Source organism: Telmatherina bonti, assembly GCF_933228915.1.
Source record: "Telmatherina bonti genome assembly, chromosome: 19".
NCBI classification, from domain to species: Eukaryota; Metazoa; Chordata; class Actinopteri; order Atheriniformes; family Telmatherinidae; genus Telmatherina; species Telmatherina bonti.
In genome coordinates, this window is record NC_136617.1 from 8,572,398 (window position 1) to 8,594,921 (window position 22,524).

Genomic DNA, 22,524 nt, shown 5'->3' on the forward strand with positions numbered 1-22,524 from the left:
TTTTCTGTCAGTCACGTGGTTGTAGAGGAACTTTTGTTCTACTCTCCTTTAGAACATTGCACACCCTTATTTCAGTTGCTTTCAGTCTGCACTTCCGACTGAACTGTCAGACAATTCATTCATTCATTCATTAGTCAAACCGCTTTGTCTGATTAAGGGTTGCGGGGAAGCTGGAGCCAATCCCAGCAGTCTCTGGATGAGAGGCGGGGTACACCCTGGACAGTTCGCCAGTCCATCGGAGGGCCAGTCGGACAATAACAGCTGCTTATTCTTTCCCTTTCCAGACATTCTGTTGGAGATCTGCTGCTGTGTTTGGGATCATTATCCTGTTGCATGAACAGATGGGCTCACATCTGACTCAAGAATACTTTAGTATAAAAAGCAGTTCAAGTTCAGTGGCCCAAATCATTAGTCTTCCACCGCCGTGCTTCACAGTTGGTGTCTGTCTAAATGACGTTTCTCCAGAAGTCTTTGTTTGCTCAGATGCAGCTTTGCAAACTGAAACTGTGCTGCCACATTTTTATTAGAGAGGAGACTTACTCCTGCAACTGTTCCCAACTGGTTCAGCTTTTTTCTGATTGTGCTTTTATGAACTTCAACATTTAACACGCTTACTGAGGTCTGGAGAGTCTGAAATGCAACTGGATTCAGTTGATGGTCACAGCTGAGACTGCACTCATTGGGAAGATTGGCAGCTGTCCTAAGTGTTCTCACCATCCCACATTGATAGACAATAACTACTGCTTTTCCTACGTGACTGATGATGTCTTTCCTCCTTGGCATTGTGTTAAAAATGCAGCAAACAGCAAACTTATACTTTTACAGATGTGCTCACACTGATGATGATCTCTTAGCCAACCATGTTTGATGGGAACAGGCTGCTTCCTACTCTCTTACTTCCTCTGGAAGCAGGAAGTAGCATCGTAGTTATGTCCTGATACATGCAACTTTATGACTGAAATAGGATGCACCTTTTTATCCTCACATGACTGTAAGTTGTCTTGAGTTTTTAGATTATATGTAACTTGCTGTGTAAGCACTTTTTAGTGCACGTACAAGGACGTTTATGTGTGTTTGAAAGATTCACCAGAACAGTTGCTTTAAGTTTGGTTTTCAATGAGAAAGAAAAAAATGTTTGAATTATTAAGGCAAATTGGTTCAGAAAAACAAGAGTTAAACTCTCAGCTGCTTCCACACATGAACACCAGAGATTTTCTGGAGTGTGCACAAGCAGCTTGGTCCATATTTTCTCTGCAGATACTGTGAACACATGCACTTTTTAGTTTTACATTCTGTGCTGGAGATGCGTTCTCACAGCTGGAGATAAAAGAGGGAGGTGCAGAAAATGCAGGACGTGTATGCTGGGAGATTAGTGTGTTTGGCTTTATTGTTACATTCACACACCCTCTCACTCTTCCAGATCATCTATGTCAGGGGTAGACAACTCTGGTCCTCCAGAGTTGTCTACTCTGATTAAAATCAATGGCTAATTAGCAGCCATGTACGAAGTCTGATGTCAAGCTTTGCACAAGTCTGCTGGTTAGGTTTGATGTGTGCCAGGTGTGTTGCAGCAGGGAAACTCCTAACATTTGCAGGACTGTGGTACTCGAGCACCGGAGCTGCCTACCTCTGGTCTATGAGATCCAACTTAAACACATTTGCTAAAGGATCTGCAGACAGTGTTGTTCTGCATTCTTACGACACTTTTCCTGAACATTTCACGTAGAAACAGCTTCAGATTTCAACTCTTGTTATGCATGAAAAATGACACAAAAGAAATCCATTTTAATATTGTATATTAAAATAAATAAAAAAATACAAGGATTGCATCATTTAGTCTTCAGGGAATTTCCTGGCACCATTACAGAAAACCAGGCCCATTCTGTTGGGGATTTATGCCCGTTTATCCCTAATTCACCCTTCCTGACCAGTCTGAGACAGCGGTCGGGTACCCATGTAGAGCCCAGATTATCTGGTAGTTTGAGGGGTTTTACAGGTCTGACATTAAAGCCCCCGAACAGCCGCCAAACCTTTAAAGATTCTCCTGATAAGACCAAACACTCAGGTGCTGAACAAAGGAAAACCTTCTAAGGGTTAATATCTGCTTGTTCATGTTAAAATACGGGATCAAAACTTTGTCCTCAGCCAGACAAGCAGCCAAGCGCTTTTGTTTTACTTGATACCAAAGTATTCATAAAGTTAAAGCAACTTTTAGCTCAAGACTGTATCTGTTTCCCATGAGATCACATACTGTGGTGTTTTCCACCCTAATCGATTGTTATTGCTACATAATTTAAGAATATCCTGTAGCTGTGATGGCTCCACAGTTTTAAACCATGTGCTCGATGAGACGCTTGCATTATGAGCCCGGCACTGTAGTGCAGTGCAAACAACCCATCAACAGCTGTGCCGGCTGTTTTAACCTGTTACATCATTTCATCAGCTGGATCTCTGCAGCATACAACACAAAAAACCTCATTTTGTTTTGAAGACTTTTGTTTTTCCTTCGGGAATCTGTCTTGGTAGATGTTTTAGTGTTCATCAGACAAAAGAGTTTGCTTTAATCTGGCACATGCAGTAGCCTGAAAAAATTCTGCAGGATGTGGAAAAGCCTCCAACAAAGCCTGGGAATATTTTGCCTCACTGAAAATGAACCAGATAGGAACATAAATACGAGTTATCCCCAACCCCCCCACTGCACACAATCATCACTTGTCTAAGCCGCCCATAATGTAAAAAGGAAATCAGAGGGAGATGTAAAGTAAACATGTGGAAATGAAAGTGACTGCATGGAGGGAACATGGAAGGACGAGAAAAAAAAGAAGCAGAGAAAGTTTGAAAGAAAACGGGAGGAGTTTGTAACAAAGAAAAGCACATCTTTTTAAATTCATTAAATGAGTCATTACCGACCCGACGTGGAACTGTGTGAAACCCCCAAGGCTCTCGGTGCGTCTTTTTCCTCAGCAAGATCAACACCATTACACAAGAGTAACAGCAACAACAATAACAACATCTACAACAACAACAACAACAACAACTGTGCCATAGTGAGACGGCGCCCAATATATAGATGATGCACACCATTAACACCACAGCCAGCCACACATTAGCACACACTGTTAAGTCTGTTATGTTACTCAGTTTGGTGGCCGCTCGCTTCGGCGGCTCCCGTCGGGGAACCAGGTGGTGTCACACGGCGCAGCGAGAATCGCTGCGACCCCCCACAAAGTCATCTCTGGGTTCAACAGAAACTTTCCCGCCGTTGCCGGGACGACAAGTTTTGGCCTGAATGCGATTGAGATGCTTTCGACGAGCCGATGAAGACTTCTGAAGGCAAGTTCTGACCAGCGGTGATTGTTGCAACAATGGTGTCGCAGGGTTTCGGATTTACGGTTTCTGGTTATGTTAGAGAGAACTGCACATAATCACACAGCAAAGCCGAAGAAACAAGAACGTAGCAGTAAGCAGCTTTGCGTCAGGAGTTGCCATGGTTACCGTTCATTTTTTTCTCCTTGTTGCCACACCTGACTTCCATTGAATCAAAGCTCTCTCTTCGGTACAAACACAGTCACATATTCAGCCACAGTGCACAAGTTTTGCTCTTTTTTATTACTCTATTAATCCTCTTTATATAAAATCTTACAGTGTCTGTGAAGTATAGAGGACATAACTGATGGCAGCTCTTCAGTTGGGTTGAATGTAATGCAGGTCGGTGTTAAGCTAATGGAGGTGATTTTGATTTATTCGCTGGAGAGTCGTCTCAGACTCCCCCTTCCTCCACCTCGTCTCCATTCCCTACTTCCATCTCTCCTTTCCTGTCTTCCTCTCCATCCTCACACATAAATGGCAGTCCTGGAAATGACCGAGCCGTCTCTCTGAGATTCCATGTCGTCGTCGAGGTACACATCCATTTCTTCTTCACCGCCATGACCTCTGTGGGCATGATAGGCTGGAGGTATCATGCTCTCACCTCCCCCGACACCTCCGAATCGATCATACCGCTCCTCCTCTTCTTCCATGCTGTCATCCAGGTCGAACTTCCTCCTCTCGGCTTCGTCCATCTCGCCACGGAGGAGGATGTCATGGGCGGTGGGGGGGTTGCCGGTTGGGCCGTGGTGAAGATGATGATGGTGGAAGTTGTTTGCCTTTTCTGTCAGCGTTCCCGTAGCGTCACAGCCCTCCCGATACGTGTAGATGGGGCCGTTGTTGTTTGCGCCGGTTCCGTTCTTGCTGCTGTTTCCGGAGCCGCTGAAGAGCAGACGAGCTTTGTTGCCGTAGTCGCCACCATTGCTGCCTCCGCTACCTGTTGCCATGGAGTCCCCACTGCTAGGATACCCACGCCTCTGTTGCCGGCGGCTACGGGTCAGTAGAACAGCAATGAGAGCCACGACCAATAGCAGGGCCAGAAGGGAGCCGATCACCGCACCTGCCACGACGCCGGCACTGGACGGGTCCTCCAAGGCTTCTGCAGAAGGGATGGAGGGGTTGGAAGGAGGGATGGAAAAGTGGGTGGAGGAAAAGAAAAAGGAAGGAATTGATGGCTTTTTTGGAGGAGGTGTTCAGAGCTCTTCTTGTATAGTTAGTGCGCTGCAGTAATAGCACGTGTGTTACAATCCTCTTACAAGTGTGTAGTAATGTTCTTCCCAGTGTAATCCCTTGGTAGGGGTGCAGTCAGTCATTGCTGGGATCAGGCTGAATGGGACTGACTCACGCTCCCCCCGCAACTCGTTGTGCCGCATCTTTCAGACATTTCGCTCAACATGTACGTCTGTCCAGCTGCTGGCTGATCAGTTTCGTAGCCCCTCCCCCTTTTTGCCAGCTGGAGTAAAGACTTTACACCTGAAAGTGGTCCTTTGTTCTCTACTTCCTGTTGGTGTGAGCCAAGTTTGCCACTCCACTCTTGTTTCAGCTGAAGATTGAAACAAAAATGGCAGATGGGTTGACAGCATCGGTAAATACGGATTTGTTTCCGTCTGCATTCTGTCTTTGCCTTGTGTGAAAGGTTTCGGCTCAGCCGAGCCACACAGTCAGAAAGAGAAGCAGAACCAGGTGGGGGGGGGGTTAATGGAAGAGGGTGAAATGAGCACGATCATACCTGAAAAATGTCAGGGTATTTCACATCTCGAGCCCTTCCATTGTTAACCTACCTCTTTCCCATCACATGCCCTCCCAGTCCTCTGCTTTCCCTGTGTCCTTCTTCTTCCTCTCTTATCGCTCAGCTAGTCAAGCCACATGGCAGAACCATCACCTGCTGTTAACCTGGAACCAAGTCCAGATCTCAGTGATCCGCAGCAGACAGAGGTAAAGGGCTCACACTGCAGAGTAAGCCTCATGCCAGGACATGTTTAAGAGGATTCTCTGCAGGAATATGAAAGAGAAAGAGAGTCTGGCTCGGAGAGTGAAGGATTTGGAAAAGAGGATTCATGCTGGGCTAAAAAGGGGAGTCAAGAAAGTCTTAGAACCAGCAAAGAGAAGCACGGAGCATGGGTTTGGAACTGTACAAGGCCAGTTATGTTTTCTTTTTTTTGTCTATGAGTTACATGCTGGTTTTTCTTTGGGGTGCTGTAAGACCACTGTAGCACAGAACAGCAGAAAGTCTGAGCCCCATGCTTTCTTATGCAAATACCAGCATGGTTCTGCCAGCCCTCCTGGCAAACACAGCAGGGACTGCCAGTCAAACAAAGCTAAGGTTGCCTGAAATGAGCGATGCGTGGCTTTACGTGCCAGGGCTGCACCCGTGTGAAAAGGAGATTGTTTTCTACCACTGATATCAACGCTGGACATCAGATAATGACGTGTGTGGCGCTGGAGTTCTGCTAACAAAACCAGCAGGGACATGTCGCTGTAAGTGAGCCGGAGATTCATACAAAGTGTTCGTTCTGTGAGCGCAGGAGAAAAAAGGGAAGAGATGAAAGAGGGGAGGCATTGAGCAAGAGGAGAGCTGACAAACTAAATAGGTTTTTTAGGGAGGGGGGGGGGGGGGACTGGAGTGGGGAGAGGAGTTAAAAGGAGAGGTCTCAGTTTGATTTCAGACTCTTGCTCTGGTCTCACATGGGGATGCAGCAGGGTTATGCCAGGGTGACACAGACGGGTTCTGCGATTGAGGCGGGACTCATGGGAAAGGATATGATGTCTAAATTAAGGGACAGTGTCGGGGTAATATCCAATTGAAGTGACAGAAGGCATTAAGGATGATGAATCCAACTTCCCCTGTCCTACTTTTCTCTCTTTTCAAACTTACAGATTGGCGTAGACACACAACATGTGGGCCAAAGTGTTATTTATATTTATTGTGCCATTTATATTTTCGGCATTAGTGGCACTTATCAAGAGCCTGAGAGAGAGACAGCTGAATAATGGCATTTTCTGGAAGGTCTTTGGTGGCAGTCTTCCTGTTAATCAAGTGCTTAAAAGTCTATTATTCGGTGCAGGCTATAAAGAACAATGCTCCGAAAAAGTCCATTAGAGCTGGCATGTTCATTTTTCAACAAATCAGGTCATACGCAGGAGCAGCATGATGTTCTGTCCAATTTCCACTCAAATTCCGCTGCTGAAGAATAAAAGCTGGTATTTAAACACAAATGATCCTCTGAGAGGGAACTTTGTTGCCTCTTCTCTTTGTGTTAGTGACTCAATGTGTGCTGACGAAGTCGGCTTCTAGTGATAAATAATAGAATGAATTTCACCAATTTCACTCTTTTTTTTTTCTTTCTCCACAGAAGTAAATATGTGAAGTTCTTCTAATTTAGAAGCTGGATCGTTATTCAGACACTTAAAAAGGAGGCAGCCTGTTGCAGTAACTCAAAAGGCTGCAGAATATCACCCCACTTTGCTGTTTTCTTTCAGGCATTAACTGACTTTAAAGTGGGATGAAGCTCTGAAAGGAGTCAGCTGGTCTGTAGGTGGAACAAAGAGCAGCACAGTTAACTGCATTTCAGAGGAGTTTGGCCACGAAGAAGCAGCTACAAGATGTGCAACTTAATCTCATGGCAGTACATGAAACAGCTACTTTGGTCCAGGCAGTTTCAATCACAAGTTGTGATTTCAACCAGCAAATTGATGTTCTGCATTGACGGAAAAGCTGCTTTTTGGTTTTTAGGCACCTTTCATGTGGGATAGACGTCCACAGAGGCGCAGATCTTCTGAAACTCTTGTGAAACTTTGACTGTGGGAAATACTGATGGAATGATCTTTCCAACACTGCTGCATGAGACATTCCTGATGCATTCAGGTTGTAGGTGCTGCGGGGGCATGCTTAACTTGTCACATGAAACATGCTTTTGCATGGTTACTAGGATGCCTCACAGTTTGAGGTGTGTCCTGTTAGTTCTGACCAACAGATTGTAAAATATTGAATTAAAGCATCTGGACGTCCATTTTGTGGTTTTTAAGGGACCAATAAAATAGAATCAAGTTAGTTTTATTTAGGCTCCTAGATTTCTGTGACTCAGCTGACAGAGGATTGACACCATCTGATCATTTTCCTTTTACTCTCTTACATTTACAGCGATGTCTTCTGGACAGAAGTTTAACCCATAAACCAGGGATTGCAGTCTCCAGTCATCATACCAGTGTCCTGCAGGTACATGTTTCTCTACTGCAACACACCTGGTTCAAATAAATGGATCTCCAACAGTTTGTTGTCAAGTTCTGAATAAGTCTGTGACTGACCCGGTCATTTGCATCAGGTGTGTTGCAGCAGGGACACAACTGCAGGACAGCTGCAGGCGGTGATCCCTCGCCCTAAACCGGTGTTTTTCAACCACTGTGCCGTGGCACACTCATGTGCCATGATGGATTATCAGGTGTGCCCTGAGAAATTTCCCAAATTCACTTCATTGGTCTAAAAATCAGCCCTGTGTTGATCCAAACAGGCCTCAGTGAAAGATAATAAAATTCCTTCTTCATGTGTTTATCTGATTTCTGTTCAGGAGGTTTTGATGAGATTGACTTTATATTAATTTTATGGACTTTAAATAAAGAAAAGTTTTGGTTTGTGGTGTGACTTGTGATTTTTCAGTGAAAAAAAGCGTGCCTTGGCTCAGAAAAGGTTGAAAAACACTGCCCTAAATAAACCACTATCTCTCTGGTATGTACATCACCAGACATCAGCAACTGGTCAAAACACCACCAACTGTTCGCTCCTTTCCAGCATCATCCCTTTTCCTCCAAGTCGGCTTTTCCAAACGGAAACCTCAGAGTTCAGAACAAATATTACAATCACCTCTCTGGTTCTTTTGATAAGTGCTTGTCAGCATTCAGAGAAAAGAAAATAGCCGGAATGTCGATGTAACGCTTCTGTGGTGTGTTTGTTCCAAACTGGTACCAGTCAAAGTGATTCTGACTAGTTAAAAGAAAAATGTGAGCTTTTCTGTCAGCGGGTGTCGGGTTTTCTACAATTACTATTCCCTCCAACAATACATGTTTGAATGACATTTCCAGACAATGGAAGCTTTCATTCCGGATCAGATTTCCTCTCGTTTCCGTCGTTTATCGAAGGCTTTCAGAGTAGCGCGCAAGAAAAGTGCATTTAGTCGTTGCTTTTTATATAGATTCAGGTTTCCAAGGCTGTCGCCTGACATCATTTATTGTCATCTGAAACGCTAATGGATCTTAGATCGGCTCTGACAGAAATATGCCAGATCCATGATCAATGTTTGTGTGAAATCCCTGCCATACGTGTTAGTAAACACTCGTCTCTACAAATGTTTTGCCTTAAAGAGCGAAAGAGGGGGAAAAAAAAGAAGAGTAGACTATCGTTAGCGAGAAAATAGGCCACGCTTGTCATCCTTATTTCTCATCAAGTGGCAGGGTGCCTGCATTAAGAAGCACAGTGATAAATGTCATAGCGAGAGGCAGGAGGGCTTAGATCAGTCTCTGTATTAGTGTCAGGAACATGGAGGAGATTAAGGGAGGTGGGGGAGAAAGACCCATGAAAACTATCCATTTCTGCTCAGTTCCACTCACTGCGGTAGGGATAATCTAAATGAGATGATTTGGGATGTGGGAAGGTAAGGTGGAAGGCGTCAGAGTGGCTGAGTGGGAAGGACAAACGAAGAAGGGAAGACTGGAAAGCAGAAGTGGAATCTGAACAGTAGTTTATGGATCTCTTGTGTTGCTTCTCTGAACTGAAATAAGGCCTGAAAACACTCCAGAGATTCTTATAAACACTCCAAACAGATGATTGATTCACATTTAATGTAACTTTAGGTCAAAATTTTCTAAAATAGTTAACATGAATATGCAACAAACACTGAAGCCGAACACAAAGGCTCCAACCGTGCTCAAAGAGCGTCTTCTTAGACTCCTGTGTTGTTTATTCAAGTAGAATCCAGACAAACACATTCATAAAACAAGAGCTTTCTTTATTTGCTTTCAGGATTTATACCAAGGTTTCCTTCCATGGCTTATGAATCAGCTGAAAATGCAAAGGTTAGCAGCTCATATAGCTGTATTACTAATCATTTAAATAGTACAAAGTGCTACATAAGTAAAACAACCTTCAACCTGTTGGTTTTTTTCAGCATATTTTAACCCAAACCTGCTCTAGAGGCATGAATATTGTTAATGTATTTTAAACCAAAGGACAGATGCTCAGCAAGACTTGGCGCTTTAAATTGTTGAGGTTACTCCGAAGGCCTGAATGAATGGACAGGAAAAAACGATGAAAACTTCGGCTTGTTTGCCAGAATGAGCCTTGAGCCTCATCTAGCCCAGAAGAAACTAAAACAAAACTTTCTTTTGTGGTGTAAAAGTGCAAAAGTACCAAGACCAATCTATTTCTGAGTGCAAGCTTCTCCATCTTCAATACAAGTTTAGTCATTATTTTCCAATCTGAAGCAGCGCCGACGGCGCAGAGCGAGAACCTCCTTCGTTTTTACATGAAGTAATGTTAAAGTGCTGCACATGTCTGAACATTTTCTGCTCATTGGTGCTAATTCCTTGTTTGTTTTGCCCCTAGAAAAATCAGTAAACGCGAGGTTGTTATAAGTAAACTAATATAATAAGAAAATAGGAATTAAGTCTTGATTTAGTCATGTATAAACAGTCTGGAAGGCACATGCTTATAATCATAACAAATGCAAGAGGAGGTGGAGGAGGTGAGGCAGAGGCTGAGTGTTATCATGGCGGGTTAATGGGACCCGGAGGCAACACAGACTGGAAACCACAGATGTACGGTGGGAGGAAAGATGGAGGAATCTTTACAAGCAGACAGAAAGCCGAGGCTTGACGTTGAACTTCGGACTTTATAACAACGAGCTTTTCAGGAGGAGAGGAAAAAAAAACAGGAGGTGCAACGAAGGACTCGTATAATCAGGGACAATTTAATCATTTCAGCCCCGTTAGGTACCTGTCTGAATCCGACTGTCATTCATTCATGGTTGAAAAGAGAAGGGAAAAAAATCCCTGCCACTTTCCTGCAACATGCTGTGATCCTCTGAATCAGAAGTACAGAGGAAGTGTCGGCCATTAAAGGTGATTATGTGCTAAGCTGGCAAAAAAAAGCCATCTAATGACTCAGGAAGAAACCTTTCACCACAGGTAACTTCTTGTTCCGTCGCAATTTAGCCTTATCAAGCCTAACAACTGGGTAGAGAATAATTTGCTTCCACCTAGTAATCACGCTTCATATCACACATCCTCACATGAGTATGCACACGCAGTACACGATGACAGGTTGGGTAATTCTCCAAAGTTTTTGCAGGTAAGAAGTGCTGCTGTTAAACTTGCAGGCCTAGAACAGATCCAGTTTCCAGCTCTCTGCAACATTTCACTGAAAACCTTTCTGGTTCAGACATTTTATCCTGGAGCGTTTGGACGTTTGTACATTAAAGTTTTCCTGAAGTGGAAACTGCTGGTATAGTACATAGTGGGAAAAATACTGCAGTCCACAAAAAGCACCTGGCTGATGTGGAAAAGTTCTCCATGGAAGAGAGACATCTGATAACTTCTTTGTTTTTTTGTTTTTTTTTATTAATCTTTATCTTTATTTGACCTCAGGTGTCAGACAGGCGTCACCCCTCTGCTAGGTAAGTAAATAAAACATCTGATCCGCATTAAAAAATAATAGAATTGTTCTTCTAGCATTACACAAGCTACATGTATGTTGAATAAAACTACTGTTTCCTTATGGTGGTCTCAACTGAAAACCAGTTAAAACTACTGAAACATGCTGGGAAATGAGCTACTTATTAGCTTACAAGCTACATGCTAATGGAGAACGTAGCAACCTGTTACGTCTAGCATGCAGCAAGGACATTATATATGCAGTAAGGAATGTTGTTTCCTGTCTAGCCTTTCCAAAGCTGGGGGTCCAAAAATAATTCAGGATGTATATGCATGGGATAAATGTGGTGAACACTTATAAAATAAATCTGGGATTTTCACAAGGGCTTTCAAAATCAACGCAGTGATGCAGGTTATTATGCACACCATGTTAAAAATCCAAATTTCATCCTTCATCCTTATTTATTAGGGCTGTGACGATACGCTTTTGTCCCGATTTGATTCAGATTTTTTGGGTGCCGATTCGGTTTAAATTGCGATTCTCACAATTCTCCGATATTACTGATTTTTGTAGATTAAAAACAACAACAAAAAAATGTATAAAACTTTTCTTTTTGCTCGTCATTTCTCTTCATTTCAATTAGGAAAAAACAACACAGCAGTCAGACCATCATTCTGCTGCTATGATGCCCAAGAACACAAGGTCAATAAAACAATAAAAATGACAATAATTTTATAGTGCATTCATTTCATTTATTTGAAAATAAAATCTATTTTTTTTCCGAAAAAATTGATTTTAAAATTGTGAGAAAAAAATCCAAATTTTTTTTATTCGATTTTCCCACCCCTAATATTTATGAAGTTTCTGACACCGGTTGTAGCAGTAATGCACCGCTACAACTGTCCAAAAACACCAGAAGAAGAAGAAGAATAAAACCACTAAAAGTTTTGCTGTTCTTTTCTACTTTTTGTCAGGTGCATCTGCATCATCTGCTTCCTGTACTTCTTCTCTGCTTTGTTCCTTTTGCTGCTTGCATGTCAGCGATAACCAACACAGTTTGCACATCCTTCATCTGTGTGGAGCTTCAGTCACATCTACGACTTGTCCAGAACTTTCAGTTTAACTGTCAAAAGGCAGGTAAGTCTTGAGAATGTGGATCTCCAAACCAGAGTGAAGAAATCTGTTTTATTCAGAAAGAACGAACAGAAACTGTAAATCACGCCTTGTGATTTATGGTTTTAAAACTACCAAGATTTGGCAAAACATCACGTCTTCGGGGTCCAATCCCAAATTCCAGCCTGTGATGGTAGCGGCCTTGTGATGCTGAGGTGAGGTACAGCTGGTCACACTGGGCGATGTCGCTCCATCTCCATTCGTTCCCTGTGGAAGTGGTGCGTTGACGCCCTCCCTCGGCCATGCGGCGGGCGACAGTACACGTGGAACTTCACGCTTGTTCACAGAGACGTGCACACAGGAAAGCTGAAAAACGTTCAACGTCTGTCACTGTGGCGTGGTGCGGCAACCAGTCAGCGAAGGTTTGACTGACGGAATAAGTCCTGGATTTACTGGCTCGACTGTTTGCTTGTTCGTAAAACACGATGAGACCGGCGGCGTCTTCTTCTTCTTCTTCTGTCCAACTGAGTCAACAGAAAGATTTCTGTCATTTCAAGCAAACTCTTCTGACTCTTCATCCTACGTGCCTAGTCTGTTGCAGAAAACATCAAAATTCCTTCCAACATGATCACCAATCAAGCTTCCGAGAGCGCGATGCGGGACGCCGCCGCCGCCGCCGCTTGTCACGTCCTGAGTGTTGAGTTCCACCTGGGTGGCGATAAATTTCACCTGTCGCTCCTGCCTCTTGAGTATATAAAATAAATTTCTCTTTTTTCTCTTCAGTTTTTGATGCACACACACACACACACACACACACACACACACACACACACACACACACACACAGTCAGATAGATTACCCCATGATTATCCCTCGTCTGCACAGACACCTCATTTACCCCGCGACCAAAATCTTAACATAGTCAGCCCCTCCTCTCCACCCCAACACACACAAATACACAGTCACATCCAAGCATTGGCGTTGCCATGACGATCTCAGTCATTTCCTCATGCAACCCCACAATGCGGCAGTGAGAGGGGAAATTTCCTGCCTAAATCATCTCCAGTTCTGTCTCTTCATCAAGTATTCCAGCCCGCCGTTTCCTCTCCGGCTCTCTGCTCGCTTTTCATCAGCGAGGAAATAATCAGAGGGTGGTCCGAAGAGAAAGGGGGAGCTGGAGGTAAAACATCTTCCTGTAAACCAGGCGAAAGCAGACAACAACAGGAAGAACGGGCGAGAGAGGGAGAGAAAAGTCCAAATGACTTTTTAAGCATCTTGTTTTTGGCATCTTTCTCGGCCCATTGAGCCTTGCTGTGCTCGCTCCTCTGAGACTTTGGATGTTAAATGGATGCTTTCTGACACCCTGCGAGCAGATGGGATGAAAAACTAAAAGGCACAAGCGGATAGGAGGGAGAAGGAGAGGGAGGGAAAGAGAGCAGAGGTATGAATGTGAAAATGAAATCCATATAAATAGATGGATGCAACTAAAAAAACAAAACAAACTTTCATAAACAAGCAGCAAATCCACAAGTGTGCGCACACACACACACACACACACACACACACACACACACACACACACACACACACACACACACACACACACACACACACACACACACACACACACAGTCTATATAATCACGTTTTCCCCTTTTATCGCCCCCTGGAGGAGTTGTGTACTTCAGGGGGTTCTGCAAGTACCTCTTCAAGCTCTTTGCTTATTTAGCATCCAGCTGCTGCACACGCAGGAGCTCATCCAAACACCCACTAACTGACTCATTTACACACAAAAGCAGATGTGCATTTCCCACTCCAATTGCCTTAATGACCTCCTTTAGCTTGGAGTGTAGCGGCACAAAAACTTACAACACCTAAATGCACATTTTCCACAGATTACAGCTCCAACACATCAGAAAAGGCAACTTTCTGTTCCCATCAGCTCCAGTCGCTTCTAGCTGCAGATATTCTGTACATCTACCTGCATGCAACCGCAGACACCTTTCTTTTTCTGTTTTCCTTTTATTTACACAGAGAACTGCTGACACAACACGGCAGGAATGTCAGGCTGCGAGGGGAATAGACTCCAGCCTGCAGTTAGGGAGCTCAGATTAACAGCGCAGCTGTAAAACGCAGCCATAAAAACAAACTGCAAGGCAACGGGACTGGATATTGATTCTAAGTGCACGTACGTCCACTAAAACCAGCCTGATGATTAGGGTTCATAACTTTAAGTGCCTGGCTGCAGGAAGTGAGATCATCAACAGGCTGACGTAGCTGCTCTAACATCTGTAACAGCACAGGTGTGTAACACGCTTTTTCAGCCGAAACGTGCGAGCTGTGAATGTCTTCAGGCGCTGGACAACGTCCAATGGGAACATCACTGTATCTGATGAACTTTAATCTACAGGTTTCTGATAGAAAATACCAGTAAGCACCATCTTGGTCTTGGTCTGATTGGGTTGGGAATGCTGGGAAACGTTGCAGCTTTTCTGGTCCAGAAGCCAAACAGACCAAGTCCACCAGGACGACGTCAACGTCACGAAGCTAAAGTGCTCACCAGTGGTCATATTCCTGGGATGACAACTGACCAGTAAGAAGGAAAGGAGGAAGATAAAATCCCAGTTAGTCAGTGGGGCAGAAGTGGATCCTTCAGCTTCACTCGGCTCATTCCAGCAAACAATGGAGAAACACAGAGTCCATGCAGTCCTGGGTTTTCTATTTTCACCTTAGTGTGATCTTCTCACAAAGCCGCCCAGTATAACCAGTAGGAGAGGCTGCATCACTTTCTCTTTTTGGTTCACTGCATGGTTCCTTTACCTCCACGCTGTAAGCAACCTGTAGCAGGTAAACCCAGACCATCAGTTTCCAAGCGGACCACACAAACCATTCTATCTGTGGAAATGGACCAGACAGCACCAGTATGAGGGCACCCCCTGATCCGAGACACACCACACTACTGATCCAGGTTCAGTCTGAAACACTTTATTTGGAGCTTAATCTCAAATTTAATAAACAATAAAAGTGTTGTGAGGCCTTGAATGGAGTCTCTACTTTTTCCTCAGTAGAGTGGAGCCCACTGGTTCCCAGTCTGGGTTCTGGAGTCCCCCGAAGAGCACAAGGGGTCTCCGAGTCTTTGAAACTCACATTATGACCACTTTAACAGATTTAATCACCTTGATTCATGATTTTGTCCATTTATTAACAAAAAAAAAAGCTTTGTGTTACTGTAACTCTTCCAGGAAGCATCGCCGACGGCGATACTCGCAAACCCAGGCGCAAAACGGTTTCAGCAAGGTGTTAACCCGCTTGCATGAAGGGGGTCCTTAAGTGTCCCCATCGTTAACCAATAGGCTCGCTGTGCTTTTCCACCGTCTGCAGGAACTATAAGGTCCCAACGTTTCCACGCAGCAGGAAACCATTCCAGCACGTTTCGGTTTTTTCATTTGATTTGGGTTGAAACGGAGTGCAGTTGCTTATATTTCAAAGTCTTTCAGCTTTTTACTGAGTTCATACATGGGGGTTTTATCCGGAAATAATGCTTTTATGTTTAATCAAAAGATCTGAAAACCGTCTGGTGCAGATGCACATTTTTCATTAGTCAAAGCTCGGCGGACACACTCCGCGGAGCTGCCGCACAAATCCCAAAATGCAATGGAAATGTCTTCTCCGTCAGCACATCGGATGCAGGGTTGTGTGGCGTCCTCAAGCAGAGGATAATTAGCTATGGCTTGGAAGTGTGTGTGTGTGTGTGTGTGTGTGTGTGTTCTCTGACCTGAAAAGGGTGAGAGCCTTCAGATCCCTGCATGTCTTTAATCAGTGTCATCCTCATCATGACTGTCTCTACAATTAGCCTTTAAGTCTTATTACAGGTAAAACCGCAGCGAAGCAGAGCTTTTATCCAAGTCCGAGTTGATCAAACCCTGATTGGCTCTTTGTGGAAATGAGCGCTTGCGACCACGCGGGCCAGCGGGGGGCGGGGGGCGATTACAGAGGCAACACTCTGCTGATTCAGACGTGCGCCTTCCAGATTATGTTTGTTTTCTGTTCCTGGTTCCAAGCTTACAGCTCGCTTACTGGACTAAAAGCCAGGTGGGAAGAAAAGTTATTCCAGTTCCTGTAAAATTTGTGATCCTTGGCATGATTTTCTCTATGAGGACACATAAAGCAACAGCTGAGCATGTGTCCAGGCAGCAGATCCCCAGTGGGTTTAATTTGTTAACACTCTGCCGTCCAGAGGAGAGAAAGCGCTTTCTATCAAGTGTGAACACAGGAAATGTTGGTTGACGTCCCATAGCTGGAATCTCTTAAAGCATCCCACATGACTCCTGGTGTTTTTTCAGGGATGTTTGTTGGGTTTTTACAGCTCCGTCTTTGCTCATGCTGCCAAAAATCCCCAAAAAGTAAAGAGAAGTAAACACGGTTTGATTCTCGCAAATGTGAATCACACTTCCTGGCTGATTACAACTGATATGTTTATTGTTTGAATTATGCAAAGCCGTGATGGCGCTCCAGATTTCTCATCTTTAATGCTCCTGAATATTTGGAAACGGTCACATATGATAAAAAACAGCTCCTGCCAGCAAGCTGGGAGCAAATACCCAAGCATTTAATGCAAATCTGCAGTGATCCATCACCCAACAGTGGTGCTTAGTCACTGTTTGCAAGCCGTATTCCAACACACACACACACACACACACACACACACACACACACACACACACACACACACATTTGTACACCAAGCTGTCGGTTCCAGTGGATGAAAGACTTTAATGAACATTATTGATGAAATGCCACAGCAGTAATTAGCATGATGTGTCACACTTTCATGATCGTGGATTTAGCAATTCAGTGCATATATATATATATATATATATATATATATATATATATATATATATATATATATATATGTATACACACACACACGTGTGTGGGTGTGTATGCATGTATACATGCCATATGTTTGCACTCATGTGTCCTAATCCAACATAAATGCTCCAGCTTCTGCTCCCCGTCTGTGCTGCATTATATTATGTATGGAACTGTGTCTGCATGTGCATCATCCCATTTGGTCACTGTACGTGTGTTCATGCAGATGTGGGCGCGTGTGTGTGTGTGTGTGTGTGTGTGTGTGCACTGTCAAATATATTTCCAGTCTTATTCTGCTTGGCTGAATGCAGGGAGCTGATTGGATCCAGACCTTGGCTGTTGATTCTGATCAACAAAAGCAGCAGAGTGAAAAACAGCCATCAGACGCCGTCGCTCCTCCCTTCCCTGTCTCTTCATCCTTCTCATCCCACTCCCACTCACTTCATCTCCATCCCCTACGTCCACCCGCCTCTCCTCCACTGCTCCCCTCTGCCTCCTAAATGGGGCCATTTGTGGTTGGGTGACTCATTTCGAAGCAAATCTGGACCGCAAATAGGATGGGAGTAGAAGACAAGGGTGGGATTGAGTCAGGAGTTGGGGGGATGGAGGGTTATGGGGGCCCCAGGGAGAGTAGAACGAAAGTGGGAATGGGTGGAGGGAGACTAATGCTTGCTAGCCTGCTTTTGCTGGCTGCAGATGGACTACTTCCAGCTTTTCAAATGGGGGAGATGAGAAGAAGGGGGGTGACACTGGAGTAAGCAAAGCAAACCCCATGTGCATGACACGAAGAGCCAATCCCCCCCCCCCTTGGACCACCTCCTTCGCTATATATTCTTTTATTCCAGACTTTATTTAAACCTTCAATCTGACATCTGAAGTAAGGCGTAAGCAGTGTTAGATGACCACCACCCCCCACTCCCCAGAGGGAAAAGGGAAAGCCTGAAGACATGGATGATCTGGGACCGTGTCCAACACTGTTCTTTGATGTCACTGCTCTTCCTGCCCCCCCCCCCCCCCTCCCACAGTCGCCACTGATCAGAAGGATTTCACTGCTGCTGATAACTCAGAACAAATAAGATAAAGTCCTGCAGGTTCAGCCATCCATTAACGCTTCATCCTGCCCACCAGGCTGCAGCACGCCCCCCCCCTCTGAACGACCATTTTGGCTCCACTTAAACGTAAGATGATCAATCAGAGAAAGATGGAAGTGATTTACTTATCATTTCTCCAAGCATGACGATGATTCCTATTAGCAAACATCTCATTCAGCTGCTTTCTGACATTTTCTAAAAAAAAAAAAAAAAAATCACTTTTGTTGGCAAGTTTCCGTGTCCTGCAGGTCCTGGTCTTGGTTCTTAGGTCAAGTTTCCCCTCTGTGTTCGCTTTTGTTGTGGCTTTTGATATGCTTTCACAACAAGCTGTTGGTATTTATGTGAGTTCATGCCAATGTTACTGAACAAAAGAAGTCGTGAAAAGTTGAACAAACCGATAAAACCAAACTGGTTCCAGTGTCCCTCCAGCAGAAGCAGAGAAATGAAACCAATAAAACATTTTAAACATCGTGTTTTCAGCTGCGTGGAAGCACTTCTTCCAGGTTTTTCAGCTTGATCACAGATGTTTGATGAGTTTTTAATCCCACTTATTAAATTCTGGTTTGATTACAATTTAATCCTCAAACAGAAAAAGCTGTTGTTTAAAGCCCCCCCCCCCCCCCCCACACACACACACGTCGCTAAAGATAAACAGCACTTGAACAAACAAATCCACTACCATCATCTCCTCCTTTCTCCTCTCTTATCTGCCTACAAGAGGCTCCTCATCGAACCCTTCCACTGTTCTCAGACATCTAACCTTCCACCCCTCCGTTTTCCCTCCCTCTTTACTTCCCGCCCATCGTCCTTCTCTGCATTGATCAGTTCGTAGTGGATTAGCTGCAGATTGTGATAGCAGTCTGACCCTGACCATAAACTGCAGGCTAATTAAAAGACAGCGTGCTGGTCTGCAGGATTAGAGGCAGCTCCAGTCTGACCCATTATTCCACACATGCTGATAAACACATGCAGACGGTATGAAATGGGTGGTTTGTTGAGGTTTATGGCTGCATCATAGCAGCAGGGATCAGCTCACATAGTCACACTGAGGGAAATGAGAAACATGACTAAGCCCCTCAACACAGAAGAGCCTGTTTGCATCTGTGCATACTTTTTTTTTTTTAAAGCAGTATTTGTCCCTACAGAGTTTAAACAGTTCATGTTTGTTTATTTGTATGTGTGTAAAAGTCTGTGTGCATTTGCTGTGTATCTGTACCTGTGTGTGGCAGTAAAATGCATCGAGCTATAAAAAGAAAAAAGCGGCAGAGTTGTGGCCCAAGGTCTTTACCATCAAAATGTAAAGCAGCAGCAGAAGCACAGAGGTAATCATGAACCACTCCCTTGCAAAGCTGCAGCCACAGGTAACAGGAGGAATGTCTGACCCCATAATTTAAGTGAAGAATGAGTGTATGCATGAGTCCTATGCCGAATGTGTGTATAACAACACAGGTCCCTGTGCAGAAGCTAATGCAACACATAAGTACCACCCATGTCTGCGCATGTAAATTGCAGAATGACGATTTGTGCACAACATAAAACCACAGATGTACTAATATCTGGGCTATATAGGACGTGGAGAAGTATTACATGTAATTCTGCCTGAAGCCAGACAGCTGAGCAAGTTCAGCCTTGGAAGGCAGATTCAGAAAACCACAAAAAGAGAAAATGGAAAGAAGCCCGAGGGATATGGGCACGGTCGTAAGCGTATGGGTAGGCATGCGCTCGTTTGTGCATTCAAGGGTCACCCACATGCTGCCTCACCCTGATTAGAACCAGCAGTGCCTCGGCTTGGCTCAGCTCATCAATGAGCTCACACTGGCTGGAAGAGAAAACGAGAAGGTCTTGAAATCCGTATCAAAAGCTGAGGCCCTGAATGTAAAATATTTAGGAGCAAAGCGCAGAGAAACAGGTATCTTGTGTTAAAATATTTATGTCATACACAACACGCTCAGTCCCGGAGCGCCAACTGGACTGGCTGCGCATCAGGAATCTTACAGGTTTGGAAAGACATACTCTGGTTAATGGAAAGTTGGTTAACCACAGATTCTTGTAGGGAGTTTTCCCAACTCTGACAGTGGGTGATCCACTGGTGGGTTTCAGTCGCTGCATCAGAGCTCAGAATGAAATACAGCCATGCCAAGAAAGCGCTTATTAATCTCTCATCACCAGCTTCCAAAGTGTCCAGTAGCATCATGCAATAACAACGTGATGGAAGAAGACGAGAACTCTGGCAGCCGTACAAAGAGAAACAATTAATATAAATCACAGGTCTGCGTTCTGCACATGATAAGTCGTCTTTATGGATCAGCTCCTCAGACTTCTGCAGGTCTTTCAAAGCATTTTTCAGCCTGGTCTTTGCAACCTCATTTTCACAGGTATGTTGGGTACACTTCAACCATTTACAGCTTTTAAACACAAAAATACCAAAAAAGATGAGCAAAGGCGCATGAAAATAATATACAAAAAAAAATATTAGCTTAGAAATAAAACAACTGCGATGGACTGGCGAGCTGTCCAGGGTGTACCCTGCCTTTCGCCCAAAGACTGCTGGGATAGGCTCCCTTCATCGAACTAAGTGGTAAAAAAAACATTGAAAATAAACATTTGATGGCAAAATAAATGGTAAATGAAATGAAAGTTCTGTCAGGACCCATGTTGGCAGCTGGTTGCACTGAACTAGAACGTTTTACAGATTTTGCAAACCAAAAATAAACCCGCTTTATGGAACAAAAAGATCTAATAAGTTGATATGAAACAGAAGCTTCTATCAAATAAGACTGCGTTATGGGCTTTGTATATTATTAAGTCCTAGTCGTACCTGCAGCGCTGCAGCAGCAGTGTTGAGGATTAACTGGAATCTTTTATGTGAATTGTTTGGGCAAACAGGTGAAATTGCACAATAGATGTAAATCAGATTTTTAGTATTGCTTTGGGACATAAAACCTCTGATCTTGGAAATTTGTTGGCAATAAAAACATGCTGATCTAAATATATAAAACAGCTACATGTCAATTGTTGGGTGAAATCAGCATGTCAGGGTCAAAATATAAAAAGCAATGCTTCAAAAGATTTTTTTAACAATACATATTTTTGTTTGTTTTAACCAATGGAGATTGCAAAATATTTTGAGAAACAAATGATTTTTACTTTTACAACAAATCACTTGTTTAATATGCAAATTAAATGATGAGTCCTGGTCAAAGGTTTCTCCAAGGTTTCTTGCAGCTATACTGAAAGCAAGCACATGTGGTCCCAGTTAAAAGTTTGGACACGTTTTCCTCATTAGATTTAACAGGAAAAAAAAAAAGCCCAAACTTTCAGCTGGTTGTTTTTGTGACTGGGGAAAATGTTCTGAGGTTCTTAGGAACCCAAAAAACAAAACTAAAAACTAATTTTTGTCTGATTCCATAAGTAAAAAGTTACAGAACATCTACAATTTGATGTATTTCTCAAAATGTGATGGATGAATACAGCTGGGTGTCATCAGCATAACGAGAAATTTATGCTTTATTTCTTAAAGATATTGTCCAAAGGAAGCTTGAAAAACACAATAAAATAGGGTCAAAACCAGAACAGTAAAAAAACACACAGAAGTCACAGTCTATTATCTATACATGCATAAAAGTATAGCATGAAGTATATACATGAAGCAGTATAGCAGCATCATGAGACTCATAATACGCTCATGACTTTGGAGTGACATGCCGTGGAGCGCGATGTGGCACCAAGATGTGACAAGACCGGCAGAGTTGGGACCATTCATTTGCAACAGGAAGAAATGGAGTTTCATTGTGTGGCGTTGTCAAAAACCTGCAGCACTTTGTATAAACTAACTTTCTGCAAAAGTTCATTTAAGACCAGGAAGGCTGGCAGTAGGTCTGAAACTGGTTGGATCAGTCGGGCAAACACCAGCTTTAAGGTTTAACTACAGCATGCTTAAAGGCTCTTAGTACATAACTATACATGCTAGAGACAGATTGATCGGGTCAAGAACTGAGCTGTTGGCAAGAGGCAGAACTTCTAGCAGGGTCAAACAGGCAAGTTGGTGATTTAGAGGCTGACTATTGACATTAATTCAGCATGATTAATGAGTAAGAGGCAGTGTGAGTATTGCTTTTCACTGTTTTAGAATATCACTGCATCATGTCTTAAAGCTGAGTCTGCTGTTTGAGCAGCAAAGATGGATTTTAGCTCAAACTGACAAGATTCTGTCCATGAAAAACTCAACAGCTACACAACCGCTGTAGGGATACAGCATTTAAGAGTGCCACATACAAACCAGGTCACATAAAGTTCTGGTCTCACATAAAGCTGATTTACATGTTATAAAGCCACCTTTCCAGGCTAAGAAGCATTCACCACTTTCAGCTGACCCCCATTTTCTTTCAGGTTTTCTCAATTTCAAGGGTCACAGCAGCATGTTGTACCAAGGACAA

The 22,524-nt window shown here is 43.6% G+C and overlaps 1 protein-coding gene across 1 annotated transcript in view; it reads right to left on the reverse strand.

The window, feature by feature from the left end:
* Nucleotides 1-3,833: 3,833 nt before the first annotated feature.
* pvrl2l (PVR cell adhesion molecule related 2 like) overlaps nucleotides 3,834-22,524 on the reverse strand; it is a gene marked incomplete at its 3' end in the record, with an annotated part of 240,613 nt that continues 221,922 nt past the window's right edge. Inside the window, exon 7 of the mRNA XM_079259111.1 lies at nucleotides 3,834-4,465. Within this exon, the coding sequence (XP_079115237.1) occupies nucleotides 3,834-4,465 (632 nt within the window). The remainder of the gene's footprint in view (nucleotides 4,466-22,524) is intronic.